We start from the raw sequence: 22,989 nt of genomic DNA on the forward strand, positions 1-22,989 counted from the left end.
CCTCCCTCCCCCGTCCCCCTCCCCTCCTCATTTGCCAGTAAAACAGAGAGGAGACAACTTAAAACAACACAATCTTTACCTTTAAAGTAAAACGCAGTAATATAATGAAATATATTTTTAAATTAATGAATTGCAGGCAAGATTTTTTTTACTCTTTCAAAGCTAAAATGAATAAAGCATAAGTTCCAGTCAGTACTTGGTCTTATTGGCAACAACATCCTGAGATCTGAAGTTTTAGGCTAGCTTCTTTCTCAGACACTCCAAACATGTAACAAGGCCCACCATAAACAGTGTTCAAAGAAGCCCTTACTTCACATCTCATGACTCTACTTTAGCACCAAATGCAGATTGGCACAGATATTATATTGCACTCCTACTCAAGACATACCTTCCCTTCGCCATCATTTACAGTATGCACTGCAGCTAAACTGACCCATACATGCAACTCAATAGGCAAAGAGGATTGTGTTACTCACATAAGAATCAATTTTACACTGAATTAAAAGTTTCTTTTAAAGAGCTGGATAAGAGGCCAAAAGTACACACCATTTCTTTGAAGCATAAGCACCACACTGTCTCCTTTCTAAGACAGAGAGTTGTTGTAAAACAGCCTATAAAAATGTTATCAAAATTCAATTTTCTAATCAATGTCTTGATTTCAAATCAGAATAATGTCAGAATTGGCTCAAATAGAATGATTTTTTTCCACGTAGACTTCACTTCCTGTGTTTGTGGGGACTGTAAATTCTTTTAAAAGCGGTCTCTTAGGATGACAGTCATAGGGTGACAATGAATCAAAAGGAAACAACTATTACTAATCCCAACAATAAATCCATTTTTAGATTTCAGGTTCCAGTGGTCTTTACCTTGGCTTAAAATTGAAGAAAAATGTATAGATGCCTTAAAACCTGGGAGCTTAAATCTAGGTGAGCATCTATATATATCCCTGCAAATTATTTTATTATAGATCTGAACTTGCCATTTTGACACTATAGATGACACAGCACATCTGGAGTATTGTTTTGACAGTATTTCTGATTTACACATCTAAGACCCATTGCAATTGTCTAGGCCTTACCAATGTAAATAAAAAAATACACTCCATAATAATCATCACACTTTTACTCATGCTCTCCATTGCATCAACAATATGGCATCAAAATGGGCATATTTTCGGTTGTGTAAAAAATATTAAGAATATCTCCTTTCTCATTTCTATGGCTCCTATCACTAAGTTTCTAAGACATAAGGCTTTTTAAGTTTTGTAGGTTAGATGTTTCAAGTTTAGTTTAGGATTCAAAACTGTGTCTTATAATAGGGCACACACTTGATTTAGTGGAAGCCAATTAATTTCATTTGAGGGGAAGATGGCATTCCATCCTGTCTGCAGACAGAAACTTTGGTCAAATGGTACCTTTTCAGAGAAGTAAGAGAAAGGAATATTTCATTTCCTTTTGAGTATCTGTAGTTAATTTTAAGTAGTCCTAAGTAACAAACAGACATGCACATTTAAAAAGAAATCTCACCTTAAGGAATCCTCCAAAAGTGATTACTAATAATGTTTGAAATCCTCTATTGAATACTACAGAGACTTAATGTTCAGTCCACCAGCCATGCACACCAATTTATTCCTTTGATTTTCAAGGGTAAATTTAAGGGCCCATTAGATATTCATTGAAATGCCCTGTATGGCACTGCTACATAGAAGACAGAGTATCATTAATATAATCTTCAATTAATAGTAGAAAACATAATACTGTTTATATGCCTACTTTGGATTTGAAGTTACTTTGAAGTTACAGTAATTTCAGTGACATCTCTATTTACAGTCAAGGATTACTCCTGAAGGCTCAGACTATATAGAATTGTTGAGCGGTCAAATTAATAACACCCATCTTTCTACAAAGCATAGGCCGTTGCTGTTAACACGTCTATGAGGAGTCACTGAATTAATAGTATAGCCATCAACAGAAACTCTTATCATATTTATATCATAAACTTGAGTCGCTTTTCTTATTCTAGAATTTTATACTTTTTTTTTTTTTTACTAAGAGATCTTACCATATTTTTCGGTTAGAGGATCACAAATTAAAGCATTTTTTTCTGCTTCACTTGACCACATCTGTGTTTTCTTCCTGCTCTGCTTCCTCTTCTCTCTTGTCTTGCTGTTTAATTTAACTTCATCCTCATTCACACCTATCATTATCTCCTTTCTAATTTTTAGAGAGAAGTTCCTATTTTTAGGAGGAAGATACAGTTGTATTTTTATGTTCCAGCTAATCTTCCTTTTCATATTATTCTCAAGTTCTTATCTCAGATTCCCAAAAAGATCAGTGTTCCATGAGCTGGAAATTTGTAGCTTCTGCCAATGCGAATGGCTACTTAGCTGTTTCCTCTTCCCTCTATCCCCTGAGCTATCCTGGTAGAGCAGTGAGTAGACCTGGGACCCAGAAACACTGTAGTTGTGGCCACATGAAATGTATGCATGAAGAGGGAAGAAATAAGACAAGAAAAACATTTCACCCCTAGGTATGGAAATCAGGGAGGGAGGGTACTGGACAATGGTAGCAGATCTCTTGAAGAAATGAAGAATTTCATAACTGTAAAGCACTTTACAGTGGTGTCCATTGATTCTTTTTCAATGTGTTAAGTGGCTTACTAAGGTTATACAGATTGGTAGACTGAAAAAATAAGCTGTAGGATTAAAATGACAGAACTGAAATGTATGGTCCCTGATACTTGGTGCAATAAGAACAACAAAACTTTTAAAAGGAAGAGTCTCCAAGAAAGGCAAAAGGAGAAAAAGGGCAAAACTCAGTCCATTTAGCACTAGAAAGAGCTGCCTGGAGGAAGTCAGACATCTTCAATTACAAATAGGGGCGGGTGGGTACTGGTGAGTTATTTTTTATTTCCACTGAAGCCAGGACAAAAGGAAATGAGTTTAAATTGCAACAGGAGGGGTTAAAGTTAGACATTAAGGAAAAAAACCTTCCTGATGAGAAGACTGGTGAGATAATGGAATACATAATTGAGAAGGCTGTGTAAGCCTATCCCTGGAGATGCTTAACAATAAACATCTAAAAAAAAAAAAAGAAAAAGAATAAACATCTATCTTTCTGGGGTAGTTTTAGATACACAATGGCCTGGAGTATTAGAATGGAAACTTTTAGATTTATCTTCCAGCCCTAAAATACTATTGCTTTATTTAATGAGACAGACTGTTCAGTGGTACATGCACTGAAACTACAGTGAATAGGGGAGGGGAAGCAGGCAGTAGCACTCTTATTTTGACTTTGCTTGAATAAAAGCAATTCTCAAAGCACCTGAATCAAAGCCTATACCCAGGTGTGGCTAATCTCATAATAGTTACTGAATGAGTTCTCATGAGGATTTCCAGAGTTACAGCAAGTTTGGACCATGCTCCTTCATTAAGTAATGGGATTGTAAAAATGTCTTCATTTAGAAAGGAAAGCAGTCAAATTGTAATGTGATGAGGAGACTGAAGTAAGTCTGGTTATCTTGCTACTACCAAGAATAATCCAGTATGATACCTAGCCCAGTTTGCAGAAAAGCCAGTTGTCCTATAGCATTTCAGGGCCAAGAAAGAGATACATTCCATACAGCAATTCATCCAGCACCAAGAGCATACCACGTACAAATTCTGTGCTAACAGCTAGGGGTACCAAGGGCACGAAACACATCCTTTATCCTCAAGGAGCCCACAGCAGGGTTGGGTTAGGGCATACCGATATCTATAATATAATGCAATCCCATAGAGGGTGCAATGGGCAAATGGTGGTAGAGCCATGACTCAGGGAGAGAAGGATATTAGGAGTAGGGGGAGAGGCAGGAATGGTCTCAGACAATATCTGAGTTGCAAAAGATCACATGAGTCAGTCAGCTGGAATAGGCAAAATGGGAATCCGAGGAAGAAAAGCTGTATGCCTGGGGACAATGGAGACCTGAAGACAAGGAAAAACTCTTCCTTCTGGGAGCTAGTGGGTAGGTCAGAATGGCAGCTGCATGAGTGGCAAGTATGAGTGAAGGGGCTGGAGACACAGAAGCCAGATCATATGGGACTCATGAGTCATGGCAGATAACTGGGAATTTATTGTGAAGGTAGTCGGGACTTCAACTCTGAAGGGACATCATCAGATCATGTGTGTCTACATGGGTTGCACAAGACATGTAAATTCAGCTAGCAGCATATTGGGCTGAAATTTCTCAGTACCTGGATAGTGGACAGTGGTTGGGTCAGGTAAGCATTCAATTACCAGACTTGTAAGTCTCCCATGCCCAAGCCACAATATTGTTTTTTATTGGGTTAAGCTGCTGTCTAAAGCATCAGTCAGGCAAGCCTGCTGGCTTATCCTGCCTCTATGCCCGACAGCTAGATGATGAAGTCATAATACTGTGGGCAATTCTCGGCATTTATTTCTTAAAGAAAAAAAACACACACATGGCTCGCTAACTCCATTCTTAAAGAGCAGCATATATCAATTGTACCCTCCTGACACCAAGAATTAAAAAAAGAAAATGTCAACAGTTACAGAGTTCTACTTTATCATCATCAAATATCCTGTGGTTTTAAAGCAATTATTATTGTGCTTTACCCATCAGCTATGCAATGTTTATTCCTGGTCTCCTATGGACATAAAAATGTTTAGGAAATCAACTACGAAGATAAGTGTGGCCATTGGGGACAATTCTCTTGCTGACGATGATTTTCACCAAAAGCAGGGAGCAGTGTTATGAATCATCTGTGATCACTTATGCTCAAGCTGAACACATTAAAATTTAACGGTTTCAACACAAGAAGCCAGTCGTTAAGTCTGCACATCAAGGCACTAATGTGTTGGGCCTAACTGTACTTAGATGAAGTAAGTCAGGAATGCAGGGCAGCCAACTACATTTTGTTGTAAAATGAAAATTATGAATCTCTAATCACAAGTGAGGATTCTTTTTTACAATTCATTATTCATGATTTAATTCACTTTAAATTATTCATTTTCTCAAATGTTATTGCTAGAGCCTTTTAAACTTTTCTACTCCTCCACTTTCAAGTGATAAATGCCTGACAACTGAGTGGTCTCAGGCCTTTGAATATAATAAAGTACTTTTTCAACATGCTGCTGGGTTCCGCTCAAAACCATTCCAGATTATGAATGCACATTGGCTAGTCAAGGTTAGGACTGCCACCTTTCATTTGGTCTAAGAGGTTCATAAAAATGTCCTATTTCAAGGATTGTCATTTCTAATAAAACCTAAACTTTGAAACAAGGCCTCCTCTAAGATCTGCACCCTACCCACTTTACCAATCCCATCTCCTGTCATTCTCCCCGGTCACCTTGGCCTTCTTTCCTACTTGCTTTGAATCCTTTGCATTTCCTATTCTCTCTCTCTGGGATGTCTACCGCTTCCCCTACTCTCAGTCCCTACCCCACCAACGGCATCTTCATACAGATGGCTCCTTCCCATCTTCCCAGTCTCACTGCAGATGACCCCTCTTCAGGAAGCCTTCCTCAATACCTCCTCCTCCCTCTGCTGGTTACTCTTTACCACACTACCCTGCTTATTGCCTTCATATTATTTATTACAGTTTATAATTATCTTTTTTTGTTTGTGTATTGCCTTCCTTCCCCACTGGCATGGATGCTTTATTAGGGCAGAGCATTCACCTGTTTTGTTCACCGCTATATACCTAGACTCTAGTAATGGTAATAGGCACATAATGAGTACTCGATAAAGATTTATAAAATAAATGAATTTTTAATTCCAAGAGATAATGATTAAAGTATATTTTAACCTGAAATCACCTCTTCAATTAAAGAAGTACAATTTATTCCCAATTCTCCTCACACCTTTCTATGAACAGACTTTATGGGCCATCAAAGGGCTCTGCCCAAGCAATCAGCAGAGTCACAAGCCATAACCTAGAACTTGGGACTGTTGATCGTAGAGGGTTGTATCACAGACTCACAGAGAGAGGGATACTGAGATCTTAACAGTTAGAGGTAAAGAAAAAGAAACTGGGCTTCAGAGATGTTGAGTGAAAAACCATCTGCCTGTCTTTCAGCAACCTGCACTCCATGGAGGACCCCAACCACCCTAGCCAACAGGAGGATCTTTGGAAAGAAGAAAGCCTGGAAGCAGCCTGGAGCACTATCAACTTGGACCAACTCCTTAGAAATGCCACAAATCCGTGTGTAGCTTGGTTTCAGACTGAATCCTCCTCTTGGATAAAGAAAGAAGACAGACACACTTTGCCCAGGATCACCCCTCATCAGCTGTCATGGTCCACCATCACTGCCTTCCTGGTTAGAGTCTCCTCTGAAAAAAACCATTAACCAGACCATTTTGTGCGAAGGACTTATGCTAAACACAAAAGGAAAGGAACTAAATAGGTCAAGTTAACAAACAGTAAGTCTGTGAGTTACTGCAATATATTTTCACAATAAAAATCAAAGTCTGACTGGTACCTTTGAGCATTTTATGCTTTCTCAAATTAAGTGATGTTTCTGGCTAGCACACAATGTGTTACTACAATAAGGAAACCTTAGATCCGGATACTAAATATGAATTCATGCTGATGGCCTTTTAAGTAATTCAGAAAGCTATTCAAATGGAAACTGAGTGTATAATTTCTAGACATTCTTGGCAAAGGCAAATGAAAAAACGTAAAAGATCTTCAGATAAGCAATCCAATTAAGCACCTTGGGATTACTGAGAGATGATTTTACAAGTATTCAAGACAGGGTTATCATGGTATTTTTTTTTTTTTTTGAGTAATAATAAGTTTTTTCATGACACTTCTTTGAAATATTATTATTGGCATTTGTAGGAGACCTGAATCCAGGAAGAAGAAAAGTAACTGGTCTTGTTAGAAAATCCATGCCTGAAATGATAAAGGCTCGGAAAAGGGGGATTAAGTAAATATTTGCTAAATAACTGATGAGCCAGATAAAGACTAGAGAAATATAAAAGATTAAGTTTCAACTCCCAGTCCCACACACAACCCTTTAGATTAGGCTGGTTTTCTTTCAGATAGTCTTGTACTTCTCATGGCGTGTACTTCTCATTACTTATTAAAACAGGATTTTTGAATGCCTACTGAAGTCGTTCAGATTGCCCTTTTGTACCTTAGGTGGCTAATGTAGCAATATAATTTACAGAGGATACATTATGCAAGACCTTACAACGGTTCTGTGATATTCTCAGGTGCCCACCAAGGATTCCAGCAAATTGACACCTCTAATGTCATTTTCCTGGCATCCTGAGACGTGTTTAGTGCCAGGTCTTCAAATGTGAATAGCTCATATGTCATCCCACTGTGCCACCTGGCCCCAGACCAGCACACCTTTAAAATAGATTTATTTAGGCTATAAATTTACAGGACAGTGCCTCTGTCTTCAAATATATTACATTTAAAGAGCTGGGAAAATAAAATTCCAACTTTCCAATGCTGAAGTCTCTGAGGCCAATTTGAAGTAGGAAGGGGTTATCAAATTCTATAACAGACACACATTTAGATGATGTTTTGTAATGTATTCAAGAAATAACTTACAAAAAGCAAAATATAAGACTGGCAAAACTCAAGGGTTCACCATCCTTGTGTTTTACTCGAAGTTCAGTTAATACTACTCAACACAGTAAGTAGTAGGGGTTTCACATCTTTAATTTGAATGTAGTTCCAGATAGGGAACAAATTCCACTAGAATGTCAGAGTATATAGTTCACTTTATGTCAATAAACTCACTCATTCCTGTTGCCCTGGATGAATCTTTGTAGATTATTAATTAACCCATAAGAAATTAGTCTTATTTTAAGAAAATCCCATAGTAACGTTGGGGATTCAAATACGTACTACTATATAACATCATACTTTGCCAAGTGTTGTCAACCGTATAAACAAAAATAGTAATCATGTACTCTCTGCCCACATGAAGTTTGTGTTCTAAATTAGAATGATATACAGCACAGTAGAGAACCAGACAGTATAATAAGAAGTGTCAGTGGGAAGTATTGACAGTAAGTACTGGGCTGAAGCATATGAAACTGCTAACATTATTTAATCTGTAGGAGTTAGAATAATTAGCAAAGGATAGAATATTCAGGGAAGGCTTCCTGCAGGAAAAGCAGACATGAGATAAGCACTCAAATTAATTTGGATATAACTGAACTCATGACCTGTCTCCTTCAACCTTCGTCGCCTTCCAAAGATGCCTCTTGATGAGTGGAGCATCAGCCAACTAGAACAAGCAATCCAGAAGCCCTCCCCAACACTTCTCTTTTCCAGGATGGATATAAATTAGCTGGTGAGCATGAGTATCTGTGGCAGGTAAAAGTTTGGGGGTAAACAGAGGACAGTATTCAAGACAAAGGGACCAGCATATGCAAAGCCCAGAGGCAAGGAAAAGTTTGATGAGTGGAACTGAAAGGAGACTTGTGTGGCTAAAGCAGAGAGGGCAAGAGGAATTGTGGGGAATTGCTGGTAGAGGACTGGATGGAAAGGAAGCAGAGTCCTGTAGGCCAAAGTAAGAAGTCTGAGTTTAATCTAAAATCAAGTGTGTCTTCTTCTGAGAAAGAACAGAAAGACAATGAATAAAATTACAAAAGAAATTCTGAAATAAACTGATGGGAAGCAGTTCTCACTTAAAAATAAATAAATAAATAAATTTATTTATTTATTAAAAAAATAATAATAAATAATAAAAACAGATAACAACATCAGGTAACTTATCTACATAAGTATACTGACTAAGTGTCCCAGTGACAAAGTGTGCTGCATCAAACTTTATTTTTTCATTGAAACCCACCAGACTTCACACCAGAACCCTTGGTATCTGCCTTGGCACTTGCTTATAACTAGAATACTAGTAAGCTGGAGCCCTGTACCCCTCGCCACACTACTCACTAGTACAATGTATTTGCTTCTCATTTTATGCTTACAGTCACTTCCAAGCCTAGTTTTTAACAACAACAACAAAAAAGCCAAAAATATCTTAGAACAACCAATATGCAAATACCCGTACCAAATAAAAATCATTCTATTGGTATTAGCATAAATCACAGCTCCTGAAGCTAGAGAGTGACATCACTTTATTTTTCAGTAACATTTTCCATATGGCATGGAGTATGGCTCAGAAAGTAGACGTGAAAGAAATACAAAAATTCTAACTAACCAAAATGTTTATTTTTAAATAAAAAATTAAACATTTTAAAAACAAAAAGCTACATTTTAAAAAACATACAGAGTTGAGACATATTGTACAGAGGAGTACAACTAAAGGTGCTTTACTTTTCAGAATCAGATTATACGCTCCGAGAACCACCATCTATAATAGTTTTTCATTTTAATTTTAAATTGTTTAAGAAATAACCACATTACACATAAATCAGAAGGGGCTAATTATTCCAACAATTTATTTGAATAAACACACTAAAAATAATTTTTTTTTAACTTTAGTAGGAAAAGTTTTTTTTAAAGGCCGGCAGCTCAGACCTGACTTCATTCAGCAGTTCAAACTGCAAGAACATCACCTTTCCCTTGTGGGGGTCTGTGCAGCGTCAGAAGCAGAATGCCATTCTGAGGCTAGGCCAGGTACTTTGACCAAAATTAAAAATGACTAAGCCACAGGAGTAGGCCAAATCACTGGGTCTGCCCCATCTATCTGTGGATTTTCTCATTATGCATATATTTTAAGTGAAAATAAAGTGATATAAAATAAGTTTTAATGACTTTCTCACATAAGTAAGTGGTTGGTGAGTTGCTTTTAAGCACTTGAAATACTTTATCCAGGTACCCTAAAATCTAAAGGAAAATGAAAAACAATAAATACAACTTTAATAACATTCCTGAACTTACACTGAAAGCAGAGAATTTATAGTTGAAGATTGAATTCCTCAGAGAGACAGCAGGTATTGGGAGTAAAAGTTGAAGGGAAGAAAACAGGATGTGTATTTACTACAATTTTGAGGTGAACCAGTAAATGAAGGCAGACCCACTGAGATAGCAGAAGCTCGGGCAGGGGTAGAAGTTGAGGGGAAGAAAACTAGAAAAAAATTTTACAAATTGAATATTTGTAGAAATCCCTTCAAACCAACAGCAGCTGGAATAAATACAAATTTTTTCATCCTCCCATTTGAAGATAAAACAGTCCCAAATGTCAATCGAATATGTGAGAAAAGTTATTTTTGATATCATACAAAGCCTCAGAGATAAATATCTTCCTCATGGATGCTCCAATGTTACAAAGATACTCTTTCTTTTGGCCAACCTATGTAATTTTTAAGGATATTGAAAATTACAGAGTTAGGGTTTCTACTGCAATATTTCATATGAGAATAGTCCAAAGAAAAGACAGCTCACATTTACAGCTGGATGAGGGTAAAAATGTACATTTTATATATTTGCTCATATGACACGACTAAAGAAATAGAAATAGTGATGCACTTTAAAAGTTATTTAATTCATCCCCCCCCTACTTTCAGGCAGGGTTTTTCCCAAATTATCTTTAGACTGTTGACTATCTGTATTAGTTTAAACATCTGTAGAGAAGGAAATTCCTCAAACTCCCCTGGTATTCTATTCCTGTATTAACAGCCCTACTTCCAAGAAACTGGGCTTTGGTCATCACATTCTAATTAGTTACCAGCCAGCTTGTCTAGCAACAAGTATTTGCTAAGTACACACAGGGAGAATGTTATTCTATTAGGTCTTTGATGATAGGCCTTCCCAGATAGTTACTCCTAATTGCTTCTCCTCTCAAATACAACTCTAATCCTGGATTCAAATATTCTTCCACTAACCTTTATTCATCCCAGTATGGACTCCCTATTACAATGGATAATTACAAGCATCCTATTAAAAACTGAATGCTTTCTTTACTTATAACAATATATGATTTTCAAAGCAATTTTGAAACAGTGTGTTATTTAAAAACAAGGTGGTGCTACCTCAGTATTTCAAGTGAGGAAACTATGGCTCCAGAAGAATAAGTAGCTGCACAACTGCTAAATGGTTGAGCTTGCCCCTCCCACAGCAGCTACTGCAAATCAACCTTAATTTACCACCTCACCATTCACCCCTTCTTGCTCACAGATTATTATAAAACTCTATTTCTCCAAAGCTCATGTGGCTGGACTTCATTAAACTTTCTTTTCTTTAAATCTCCCTACACTTCCAATTTATACCTGGGTTCTCATTTTTTTCTCTTCTCAAATACTAACTCTTTTCAGTTTACCTGTATTCTATATGATTCCTCTGCCTCCTCAGACCTTCCCATTTAACATGAATGTTGGATTTTAGCACTCTCATCTTGCCACCATCCCCTGACCTTCAAAGATCTTGAAATATCTTTTCTAAAGAGAAGAAAAAGGAAAGAAATAAAAACCTTGATCATAGCCTACTTACTTCTTTTTCTTTTTTACTTCTTTTTCTATCTGCCTTCCTATACTGTTCCGTCCAGTTCCAGAAGGATCTTTCCTTGACCTTCTTCTGTCCTTTATGGTACTGACACAACCTCTTCTGGGAATTCCTTGAAATTCACTTCCTCCCTGTAGAATCCACCTCTTGTCTGGCTCTGCAGATAAGTCCCAAATCCACTGTTCCCCAGCTTCTGCCTTCAATACCAAAGGGTTCATCCAATTGCAAAGTTGCAACGATGACCTCTAAGCTGAGGATACTAAAATCTACTTCCAAGCTTTAATCTTTCCCTTCAACTCAAATCCCTCAGATCCAGCTATCGACATATCTCTTTTCTTGGATGCATCTTAATCATCTCAAGCTCACTGTATTTGAAATGAAGCACATTATTCAAAACAAAATTACAAACTTAATCATTTCCATCAATGGCAACTAAAAAATTTGATGAACTATCTATATTCGTCCCTATTCTTCATACTTCTCTCTATCCTGCATACCACCATCAGATTAGTATTTCTAAAACACTGGGGGTTATTTTTGTTTTGTTTTGTTTTTTAAACCATTTTTTAAATTGAACAAAACACTGTTTTTTCATAAATCACTTATAGCTTAAGAATCTTTAACAGCTTCCATCACCATTTGCATCATGCTCAATCTCTTTTATCCAGCTTTTCAAGTTCCTATATCAAAAGATGCTTACTGGGCTTCCCTGGTGGCGCAGTGGTTGAGAGTCTGCCTGCTGATGCAGGGGACATGGGTTCGTGCCCCAGTCTGGGAAGATCCCACATGCCACGGAGTGGCTAGGCCCGTGAGCCATGGACGCTGAGCCTGCGCGTCCGGAGTGTGTGCTCCGCAATGGGAGAGGCCACAACAGTGAGGGGCCCGCATACCGCAAAAAAAAAAAAAAAGATGCTTACTGATCTACCAAACTGAATTTCTAATCTGAAACTTAACCAGTTTACTTACAGACCCATATCTCCTTGCTTAGATCACCAACTCTATCTATAATATCTGCCACTATCCTTTCTAAAAGTCTAAAATTCACACCTACTTCAAGACTTAGCCTCTTTCGAAACAGCTCCACTGATTCATTCTAAAATATATGGTAGACCAATGTCAGTTTCCTATTTTTGATACTATACTACAGTCTATGAAATATCACCATTACGGAAAGCTGGATGAAGGGTACATGGGATTCTATGTAGTATTTTTGCATCTTCCTGTGAGTCTGTATTTATTTCAAAATAAGAAGTTTAAAAAAGATATGATGGGCATCAACTATATATATATACCAGGCATAAGTAGGATGCTGTGTTCACAGAAAAGAATACAATATATCAATATATTGAGTCTTTCATGCACTTACTTTCTATCTGGAGGTATTATGTGACTGACTTATGTCCTCCCCAAAATTCACAGGTTGAAGCCCTAACCCCCAATATGACTGTATTTGGAAATACGGCTTTTAAAGAGGTAATTAAGGTTAAATGAGGTCATGAGGGTGAGGCCCCAACCCAAAAGTACTAGTGTCCTTATAAGAGGAGGAAGACATACCAGGAGTGTGCATGCACAGAGAAAAAGGCCACGTGAGGACACAGAGAGAAGGTGGCCATCTGCAAGCCAAGGAGAAAGACCTCAGGAGAAACCAAAACTATGAGCACCCTGATTTTGGACTTCCAGCCTCCAAAACTGTGAGAAAATAAATTTCTGTTGTTTAGGCCACCCAGCCTGTGGTATTTTGTTATTAGTTTGCCCTAGCAAACTAATACAGTGGTAAGGGATAAAATAAAAATATTAAACGATGGTACCCTACAATAAGTACTGTAAAAGCCATATGACCAGAGACCAGGGAAGCACAGAGAAGAACAAGTAGGGCCAGGAAGGCCAACGAATGCTTTGTGGAATATCATTTCTTCTGGGTCTTCAGGAATTAGTGGTAATTTTACCACCAGCTAAAGACTGATTCTCTAAGTCAAAGAAACTATTTAAAAGTATAGAAGCTTACAAAGCATGGTGCATTTGGAAAATACTGAGAAATTCAGTATTAGTAAAGGATTTTAAGGAAGAAAGTACAGAATATAAGGGTAGAAGGATAATGTGGGTCTATTTAGTAAGGAGCTTTGTATTTCAGGCTTAGAACTTTTGATTTAATGTGGTAGGTAACACCTGTTGAATATTTTCAAGCAGAGAAGTAACATACCCAGATCCCTATTTTTCCAAAGAAACTCATATTCATGGAAAAGTATAAATTCATTATGGATGTATACGGATTTAGCTACAAGAAAGGAAAATCCATACCATTAGCCATCACTATGCACTTCCCCATGCCCACTTCACCCCCAGGCCTAGGCAACCACTAATATACTTTCTACCTCTATGAATTTGCCTATTCTGAACATTTTATATGAATGGAATCATATAATATATGGTCTTTTGGACTGGCTTCTTTTACCCGGCATAATGTTTTCAAGGTTCATCCATGTTGTAGTTCTTTTTATTGCTAAAGAATATTCCACTGGGGCTCCCCTGGTGGCGTAGTGGTTGAGAGTCCGCCTGCCAATGCAGGCGACACGGGTTCGTGCCCCGGTCCGGGAAGATCCCACATGCCGCGGAGCGGCTGGGCCCGTGAGCCATGGCCACTGAGCCTGCGTGTCTGAAGCCTGTGCTCCGCAAGGGGAGAGGCCACAGCAGTGAGAGGCCCGTGTACTGAAAAAAAAAAAAGAATATTCCACTGTATGGATGCACTATATTTATTTATCCATTCATCATTTGAGGAATATTTGGATTGTTTCCACTTTTTGATTATAATGTTGCTATGAACATTCATAAGTTGTTTGTTTTTGATGGTAATACTAAAAATAAAAGAGGATTTTTAATACAAGAAGACTATGGGGCTTCCCTGGTGGCGCAGTGCTTGAGAGTCCGCCTGCCGATGCAGGAGACGCGGGTTCGTGCCCCGTTTCGGGAGGATCCCACATGCCGCGGAGCGGCTGGGCCCGTGAGCTCATGGCCGCTGGGCCTGCGCGTCCGGAGCCTGTGCTCCGCAAATGGGAGAGGCCACGACAGTGAGAGGCCCGCATAACGCAAGAAAAAAAAAAAAAAAGAAGACTATGGGTAGGTCATTTTAGTAGTCTGAATAGGAGATAAGAGCATTAGTAATGTAATGGCAATGTGGACAGTGAAAAGAGATATATTTGGGAGGTGCTACCATCAGGTTCTGGTAACTGACTGAACATGGAGAGGAAAGGAAACAGACTCAAGATTGTTTCTGAGGACACTGGCCTGGGCATTGGGTAATATCATCGACTGAGATCAGGAACACCGTAGGAGATGAGTTTCATTCAGGCATGTGGAATTGGAGAGGACTGTGGGGTACTAATGGAGACATGTGAAACCTGGAAGACGCGAGACAGAAAGGTACAAATTTAGAGGCACATGGAATTCAGGCGGTAGTTGGATCAGATCGTCCAGGAGAGCATAAAGATGGAACACCAATAGTCAAGAGACAAAAAGGAACAAGAAGGCACAAAGCAGACTGGAAAAGACAAGGCTGAGGGGGCCAGGAACAGTTTCCAACAGTAAAAGAGAAGCCAAGGAATGAAAATGTTCTAAGAAGGAAATGGTCTCACTGAAAAAGGCTGCAGAGCAGTCAAGGGGGTTGTAGGCAAAGTGTTCACCCAATTTAGCAATTATGAAGCCACTTGGGAAAAGGTTAAAAAAGTGCTCAGAGATCAATATCTTGCATGATTTGGCCTACTTTCGGAAAGGAGAGGCAGAGGTAGGAAGGAGGCAGGATCCATAAACTAGCTGCACAAAGTCCTGCAAAGTACTTGGGTTTGTTATCAGAACTGAAATAGAAACAAGCCCCATAAACACAGGTCATTACCCTTGATAACATAAAAGTCATTAATTTACTGATTTATGACACCAATCCTTGTTTTTTCCTTACCACCATTTCTGATACAACTATAGTCATTTTATTGTTGGCATTTTCTATCACAGTCTCTTTTTACAAAAGTTATATATGTTATTTGTACGAAAATGTACACATTATATGGAAGAGAAATAGCAGGACACTCAGACACCACCTATAACTGTGGCACCCAGGATAATTATCATTAACACACACTTCAGTTTATATGGTTCTGGACCAGATTTTGAGACGTATATCACTGAAGCTCTGTCTTTTGCTTTCTGCCTTTACTGACTTACTTAGAAAGACCTATCCTGCACCTCCATGTCTATGTATCTACCTCTATTTCATTCTGTGTTTTTGTGTTTCCTTTTTTTTTTTTTACATTTACATCTCTTATCCATCTGAAATGTATCGTGGCACACAGAATGGGCTAGGGAATCTAACTATTTTTCTCCAAATGGTTGGCCTGTTCCCAGAAACATTTTTCAATTAATTCACCTTGTCCACTCTCCATTGCTTTGAAATGCCACATTAGCACATGAGATCAGAATTCAGGCTAGCACCTTCTAAATTCTTACATACATAATTTGGGGGAGGGGGGGATTCTCCTACTTATAGATGTTCTAATTATCCCAATTGTAATCATAAAAAAGCAAAAGCATAATACAAAGATATTCACTCAAAAACTAATTGGCCACTTATAAAATTAGTCTCTACTCCAGTATCTTTCCACATTTAACACTAGAGGAATCCCCATCTGCTATCAACTTTTTTGTATTGGTTCACCTCTCACCAACTGTTGGAAACTGTTGCAAATACAGCATAAATGGGCTGCAGAGGGAAATTACAAACCTTGCAAATGATGCAAGATGCAATGCAGTTAAAGTGTTATTAGAGAACTGCTTGTATCACATGCAAGGACAGTAAAATCTGGCAATTGAGGACAGGAATAAAGATGCAGATGTAGAGAATGGACTTGAGGACATGGGGAGGGGGAAGGGTAAGCTGGGACAAAGTGAGAGAGTGGCATGGACATATATGCACTACCAAATGTAAAACAGATAGCTAGTGGGAAGCAGCCACATAGCACAGGGAGATCATCTCCTTGCTTTGTGACCACCTAGAGAGGTGGGATAGGGAGGGTGGGAGGAAGATGCAAGAGGGAGGAGATATGGGGATATATGTGTATGTATGGCTGATTCACTTTGTTATAAAGCAGAAACTAACGAACCATTGTAGAGCAATTATACTCCAATAAAGATGTTAAAAAAAAAAAAAAAAAAAGAAAATCTGGCAATTGGTCCAGTTAACAATGAAGAGAAGAAAATTGGCCAGAATGATGACATGATAGATGTTTCTGAAGAAAATGGTTTGCAGATCAAAGAAAGATCCCTAGGAAAATGGATAATGCCTTGGAATATTTTTTCCTAAAAATTACCTTCTTTGTGAAGGTGCTAGTTAGGCCAAATTTGAGTGTCCATCATCATACCAGAAACAAAGCAAAAACGAAAACTTCACGCAATTTCTTCATTGCTGTCTCTAAGAATTGGCACAAAATTGCAGGTATAACATAAATTTTGGCAAATATATGATAAACTTACTGTTGATTTTAACTTTACTCTTTTTCAAACAAATCTTTTGTTTTCCTAATGAAAACAATGAAATGTTGGTTCCAGTTTCAGGTAGTCTTTTTCTGATATCAATTAGTCTCGAACCTTCCATACTTTAATCAATCTAGCAATCTAAGGTAAACCTCAGCCTCAAGCACCTGCAGGGTTGCAGCAAGTAACAAACAGGTATGAGAAAGCCAGCTAGGCAACTAAAGGCATTCACATTCAGATTTTTTTTAAAACACTACCCTGGTGGCCCTCTGTAACTCTTGTTTTAAGGGTAGAATACATACCACTGAGATTAGGAAAAAGACATTTAATGAAAATGCAATATTCCCCAGCTGAAAGATGTGAATACAGAGGTACAGATAAGAAAAATACAAGTTTGATGGTTCGGTAATAAAAAGAATACCCAATAAAGATTAGGCTAAATCCTGATAGAGAAGCTGAAGGTTGATAAAGGCAAGCAGGAGAAATGTGAGGCAAAGAAGTCCATAAGGTAATTCCCAGTGGGAAAGATTTTCAAATTCTGGACACCAGGGAGGATGTTGTCATCATGGCCTTTACTGGAGCAAAGAAAGGGCACATCCAAGGTGCTGGGTTCATAAAGTCATGAGGCTAGAGAAGACCAAGAGTTTTTTATTCTGAGATTCATCTGCAATTTAATAGGGAACATGGTAAAATTACAAACATCCCTGCCTTTTAATATCAACCACTAAGTCACTTCATCTTCCTAGCGCCTTCGTTACCTCAGCTGTTAAGAGAGGGAAGTAAACCAGATGATTTCTGAGTTCCTGCCCAGCTATTAAAAAAAGATCATGTCTGTGAAAAATGCTTGTATGCTTATGTGTTTAGTAATCCACTCCTTTCTAATATGCCACTTTACCTTCACATATTCTGAAACAACTACTATAGCTAAACATTATAAATTTCACAACTACTGGTTTGAAGCAGAAATAACTCAGAAATAATCTCTGTAATAATGGTACCATGTCACCTACTGAGATAATAAACATTAAGCACAAAGCAAATACAGGTTAAATCCTTATTATATTCCTCATAGCAAAGAAAAGAGACTGTGTGAAATTTCTGCCCTTTTCCTCCCACAATCCTAGGCCAATTTAAGTGAAAACAAGTCCAGATCAAGAATAGCTCACACAGGAGGAGGCTCTGGCTAGAAATATATTTGTACCGTGTGGTCTGTGTGGTCTAGAGGCAAGCACAGTGGGCTACAAGATTTAGATTCTAGACCTAACCCTTCCGGCAACCATGTAACTCTGGGAAAGATATTTAGCTTTCCTTAACTCCATTTCTATTTGTAAAACAGCAATAATTCTACATGTTTCTTCTACCTCAAAAACATGTTAAGTACAGAAATAAGTCTGAAAAATTTGAGCTCTACGGAGGAAAGGTATTATAGGCAATAATGGAGCATGGTAATGATGAAGAGCACTGATTTAACAAATTTTAAGAACTCGCTATCATGATTGGATATGGCAGGTGGGAGGGAGAGTCACTCAACTAAAGTCAAAAAGTGGGTCATCATTAAGTAAAAGCAAGCAATTATGACCGCGACAAATACGCACAGCCTCAATCTCTCCAACGGGGTGAACTCGGCTAGACTAGTGTGACAGGCACACACCTGGCTTCCAGATTCCTGGTTTGTGAACAAACACATTTTCCACCTTCCTTCATTTCTCCCTCCCTTCCTTCTCTTCCTCCTTTTCTCTGCTTCTTCCTTCCAAACATTCAGAAATTTTACATCAAGGGTTTCTAAGGACACAGCCCTGAAGTTGCTTCCAAATCTAGTTATTTAAACAAATGTCTAAAGTTCTATAATCAATAAATGTGACTAAAGAAGCATCGTTTCTCTCCAGGTGTCCAGGTGTTTGCTCACAGCAATGCCACCGGGCTCCTAGTGGCTGTTCCCAAAGAGGCTCCAACAAGGACGCGGGGAAGACAAGGCAGGGCTACCAAGGCCTGCACTGACAAACACACCAGCCAATCAGGGGGTCAGTCCATCTCTTTCTAAGCTTTCCCTTTTATGTATTTGGCCTTCTCCCGTGAGCCTCCTTTGTTTCTCCAATTGGCAAGAAAGGAGGGAGAGCCATATACTGATCGCTGATTATAGTGAATATTTTTCATTTACTATCTCATTAAGCCTACATATTTATTTCTTAGGAAAATCATCCTAACAGTGGACAGAGATGGATGAGTCAAGGCCCAAGGACCAGTTAGGAGGATGTTAACAAGGGCAAGATGAAGAAGACCTGAATTAAGACAAACTATTAGAACTGTTTCTAAGTAGGAAGGCAATTCTATTCTGAGATGCCATATTAGAAATATTACTTTGGAGTGAAAGTTAGGTTCTGCCTGTGTATGATTAAGGCAAAAAAATTTTCAAACCATAGAGTACAGAATCCCATGGTCCCAAGCCAGCCGTCCTCTCCACCCCAAATTTATAAGGTGAATTATGCATACATCCGTACAATGGTAATAATTATAATTTGAATTTTTTAAGTGTATCTCTGTTCCAAGAATTGTGCTAGGTGCTTTACAAACATATAATGCCCTGGCAACAAGGAAGGCATTATTATACCCACTTTGAAAGGAGAAACTAGACTCTGGAAAGTTAAGAAACATATCCAGGTCATGTGAGCAGTAACAGCAGCATGGGAGGGACGGGCAGTAAGTGTACGAAACGCATGTAAGGAGGAAGATGAAAAACTCCACACCACTTCCCACACTATGGTCCTTGCTTTAGGAGGAAATAGATGCTACCGCTGCTGCATTTAATAAATTCACTTACTTATGCTCCTTGCTGCTGCCATAAAGAGAGACACTAAGTAGAGCTAAGCGGGACTTGGGAGTTGCGGCCTCTAAAGGACCGCATGCAGCGGCTATTGACGGCTCAGCCCCTCTGACTCTGGGAAGGGCTGACTTGGATGCCCATGGTCATCACTGACTGCCCAGGTCTGGGCAACCTGGATCTCTCTCCCCTTGACACATAGAGGCCTCAGCCTTGAAGCCTGCTCATGTCTCCTGATCTCCAGTCTTTTTCTTTGTCTCTTCCCCCTTATTCTGGTGACCACAACCAGGAAAACAGCAGAAGGGATGGGACTCATCTGGACTATATTAGCTGCTTGTATTATCCTATTTACATTTATGAAATATGGTATCGTGAGATCACATTTAGTAAAATTTTCCTTAAAAATAGTTTTATTCTCTAATCCACTTTTTATTGGTTAGAAGCAAAACAAAATGGATCATATATTTAAAAGCAGAGGGAAGAAAAAAGACATACCATTTTAGAAATGTCTAGCAAGCAAATACCCCAAGAATATTTATCCAAGTGGTTACCCTGGGATATCTGAGGGGAAACGTGAAAGCAATTTTCTTGGCTATCATCACTTTAGTATGAAATGTAAACCCCAAGTACAACCACAGGCACATTCCTTTAATTTGGCCAAAGTACAGTTGTGTTTTGGGAACATGAATGGAGCTCTTACCTGGCATGACCATGGTCTGCGGAGCCGCTGCGTCAGTACTTAGGCAGAGACGTCCACCTTTGGCTAATCGATCGCACAGCAAGGTGATATGTTTCTTCAATCGGCTTGTGTCTTTGGGTATGCTCAACTGGCTGCTGAGGTTCAAAGCCTGCTCCTTGGAACTCTTCGATAGGCAGGTCTTCAAAAGGTGGGAAATGGCAGCATCCACCATTTCTTCCCAGCCCTGGATGCAAAAGCCAATTTGGAATTTATGCATAGGTGACAAATGAGCAAAGTAAGCACTTTACTGTTAATCAAGTTATAAGGTTATGAGTGTTTTTATGTCCCAGTGTTGGGGACTTGTTAAGAGCTTGGTGCCTGGAATATTCCAGACCAGTCTGGTTTTAAATTCTAGCTCTGTCAATTGTTTGAGCACATTACTTAATTCCTCTTAGCCTCATCCTCACCTACAAATGAGGATACTAATAATATGTATCTCCAAGGGTTGGGGTGATTAAATGAGATGGTATATGAGAAGCTTTTAGCCCTGTGCCAGGCATGATAATCATCATCTCAGGTGTATGTATGTTTGATGATCCAGAGAGTGAAGCCCTAGGATTATAGTTCATTTTGCTGCTGAAGGAGAACCAGCCAGGACAAGGAGAGACTGGGGGAAACTGGAATGGAGAGGAAACCCTGATGTCTCTCTCAGCTATTGGTTCCACAGCCTTGGGTTTGTAGGCCAAAACGAAGAGGAGCTTTGTCAAGAGGGATTTTGGGAGACACAAGCCTATCCAGTCCCACTCCTGTGGCCAGGTGACCAAAAGTGACACGAAGTGAGGAAGTGAGCCGTTTACCCCCATTTGCTGGGAACAGTGTGGCTGGGCTGCAGTGAAGACCATGAGGAGTGCAGTGTCACCTTAGCACCCTGCAAGCTGTAATTCTAGGGATATCTATGGTGGGCAGGGACCGCGGTGTCATCACAGAGGATTGGCATGAGGAAGCACCACCCTCAGGTGGGTGCAGATAACAACAGAATGAGAAGCGGGAGGGGTCTGCTTATGCTCTCCAAGTGGACATCCCCAGGGGGCCCCAGAGATAACTGGATATGAGTTTCGGGGGGTCTGGAGGTCTTAAGCAGCAAAATAGAGAAGTGTGAATGAAATCTGGGTATTATCGCCAATGTGATTGCATTTGTACCCAGAGGCTGGTGAGACTTAGAACACCACAGGCTTGACAATCAGAGTGAAATTATAAAGGATGATACTGAATGACTATCCTCATAGAATACTGCAGAATAGTCCAAGCCCCTCACATAAGGGGTGAGTAACCTGAGACTCAGAGAGGAGCCCCTGGGTGACTTCACTGTTGGTACCACCCTATCCTCAACCTTATCAGTTGAGCCACCTTTCAAATATGCAAATCGGATTACATTATTCCTAAACTTCAACTCCTAAAGCCAAATGCTCAGTTTAGCACATAAAGCACTTTCTGCTCCAGCTCCTGCTCTGTTTTATTCTCTCCCTGTCCATCTGCACCCACACTCTCACCCTGGCCTCTACACATGCTCGGCCCTTCTGCTGCAATGCCCTGTCTCCACTTGTTACCTGGCCAATTACTACTTACGACTCAGCTCAGGCACTGCCATCCAAGCATCGCATTCGTGGGCCCTCTCTGGGACTCTGAGACCTCACACACCCAGGTCCATCACTGTACTCCTCACCCTATGCAGTGGCCACTGTCTGCATGCCTGGTTTCTCCAGTGCCTGGAGGTCTCCACACCCGTAGCACTGTGCTTGGTCAAGAAATGTGTTTGCTGGACGGAGAGATGGTGAACTAGGATCTTAGCATTGGGAGGACTTTGGAGATCTTTAGTCCAGTCTCATGTGACGTTCCCTGGAATACAGTAGCAACCATCTGCCTAGGTATGCTTGTCCCCAAGATCCAAAATTACTATGTTTGGGGGCAGTTCATTCCTTTCAGGGACGTGTGTAACCAGCAGAAAGCTATTCCTAAACTGAGCCAAAATCTGCCCCATTGGCCCTTATTCTATCCTCCAGAGCCATGCAGAATAAATCTAACCTCTCTTCTACATGACAGCCCTTTATATCTGTGAAGACAGCAATTCTGTACCCTCTCCTCCAGAATAAACATCCTCAGTTCCTCCAGCTCTTCCTTATATAAACATGGTTTCAAGTTTTCTCTCCATCCTGACCACTTGTCTTTGAATGAGCTCCAATTTTAAACACTTAAACATTTATACAGCTAACCAGAGAGCCCCAAACTGACCCCAAAACACCAGGCTGGGGATGGGAGTGCAGGGTGGAAAGAGCCGCCCCCTGTTTACTGGGAGTTCTCACTGCCAGCCTGGCCTCTGGTTGCCTCTGCTCTCTTGGCAGCTGTACCACACTCCTGATTCACAACGAGCAAACAGATGATTAAGCCTCAGGCCTTTTCCACACTCACCACACATCTTCCTTGTAGGCTTAAGCAGCTGGTTCTTTAGACCAAAGTGCAGGCTCTGTATATATCCACTAGAGAACTTCCTGC

General features: G+C 39.6%; 1 protein-coding gene across 1 annotated transcript in view; it reads right to left on the bottom strand.

Moving 5' to 3' along the window:
- Positions 1-22,989, bottom strand: part of LOC103081261 (protein PTHB1-like) — a gene marked incomplete at its 5' end in the record, with an annotated part of 217,225 nt that overhangs the window by 41,808 nt on the left and 152,428 nt on the right. Inside the window, one exon of the mRNA XM_007446133.1 lies at positions 20,461-20,683. Coding sequence (XP_007446195.1) covers positions 20,461-20,683 — 223 coding nt within the window. The remainder of the gene's footprint in view (positions 1-20,460; positions 20,684-22,989) is intronic.

Source organism: Lipotes vexillifer, unplaced genomic scaffold (assembly GCF_000442215.2).
Source record: "Lipotes vexillifer unplaced genomic scaffold, Lipotes_vexillifer_v1.1 scaffold822, whole genome shotgun sequence".
Lineage (NCBI taxonomy): Eukaryota > Metazoa > Chordata > Mammalia > Artiodactyla > Lipotidae > Lipotes > Lipotes vexillifer.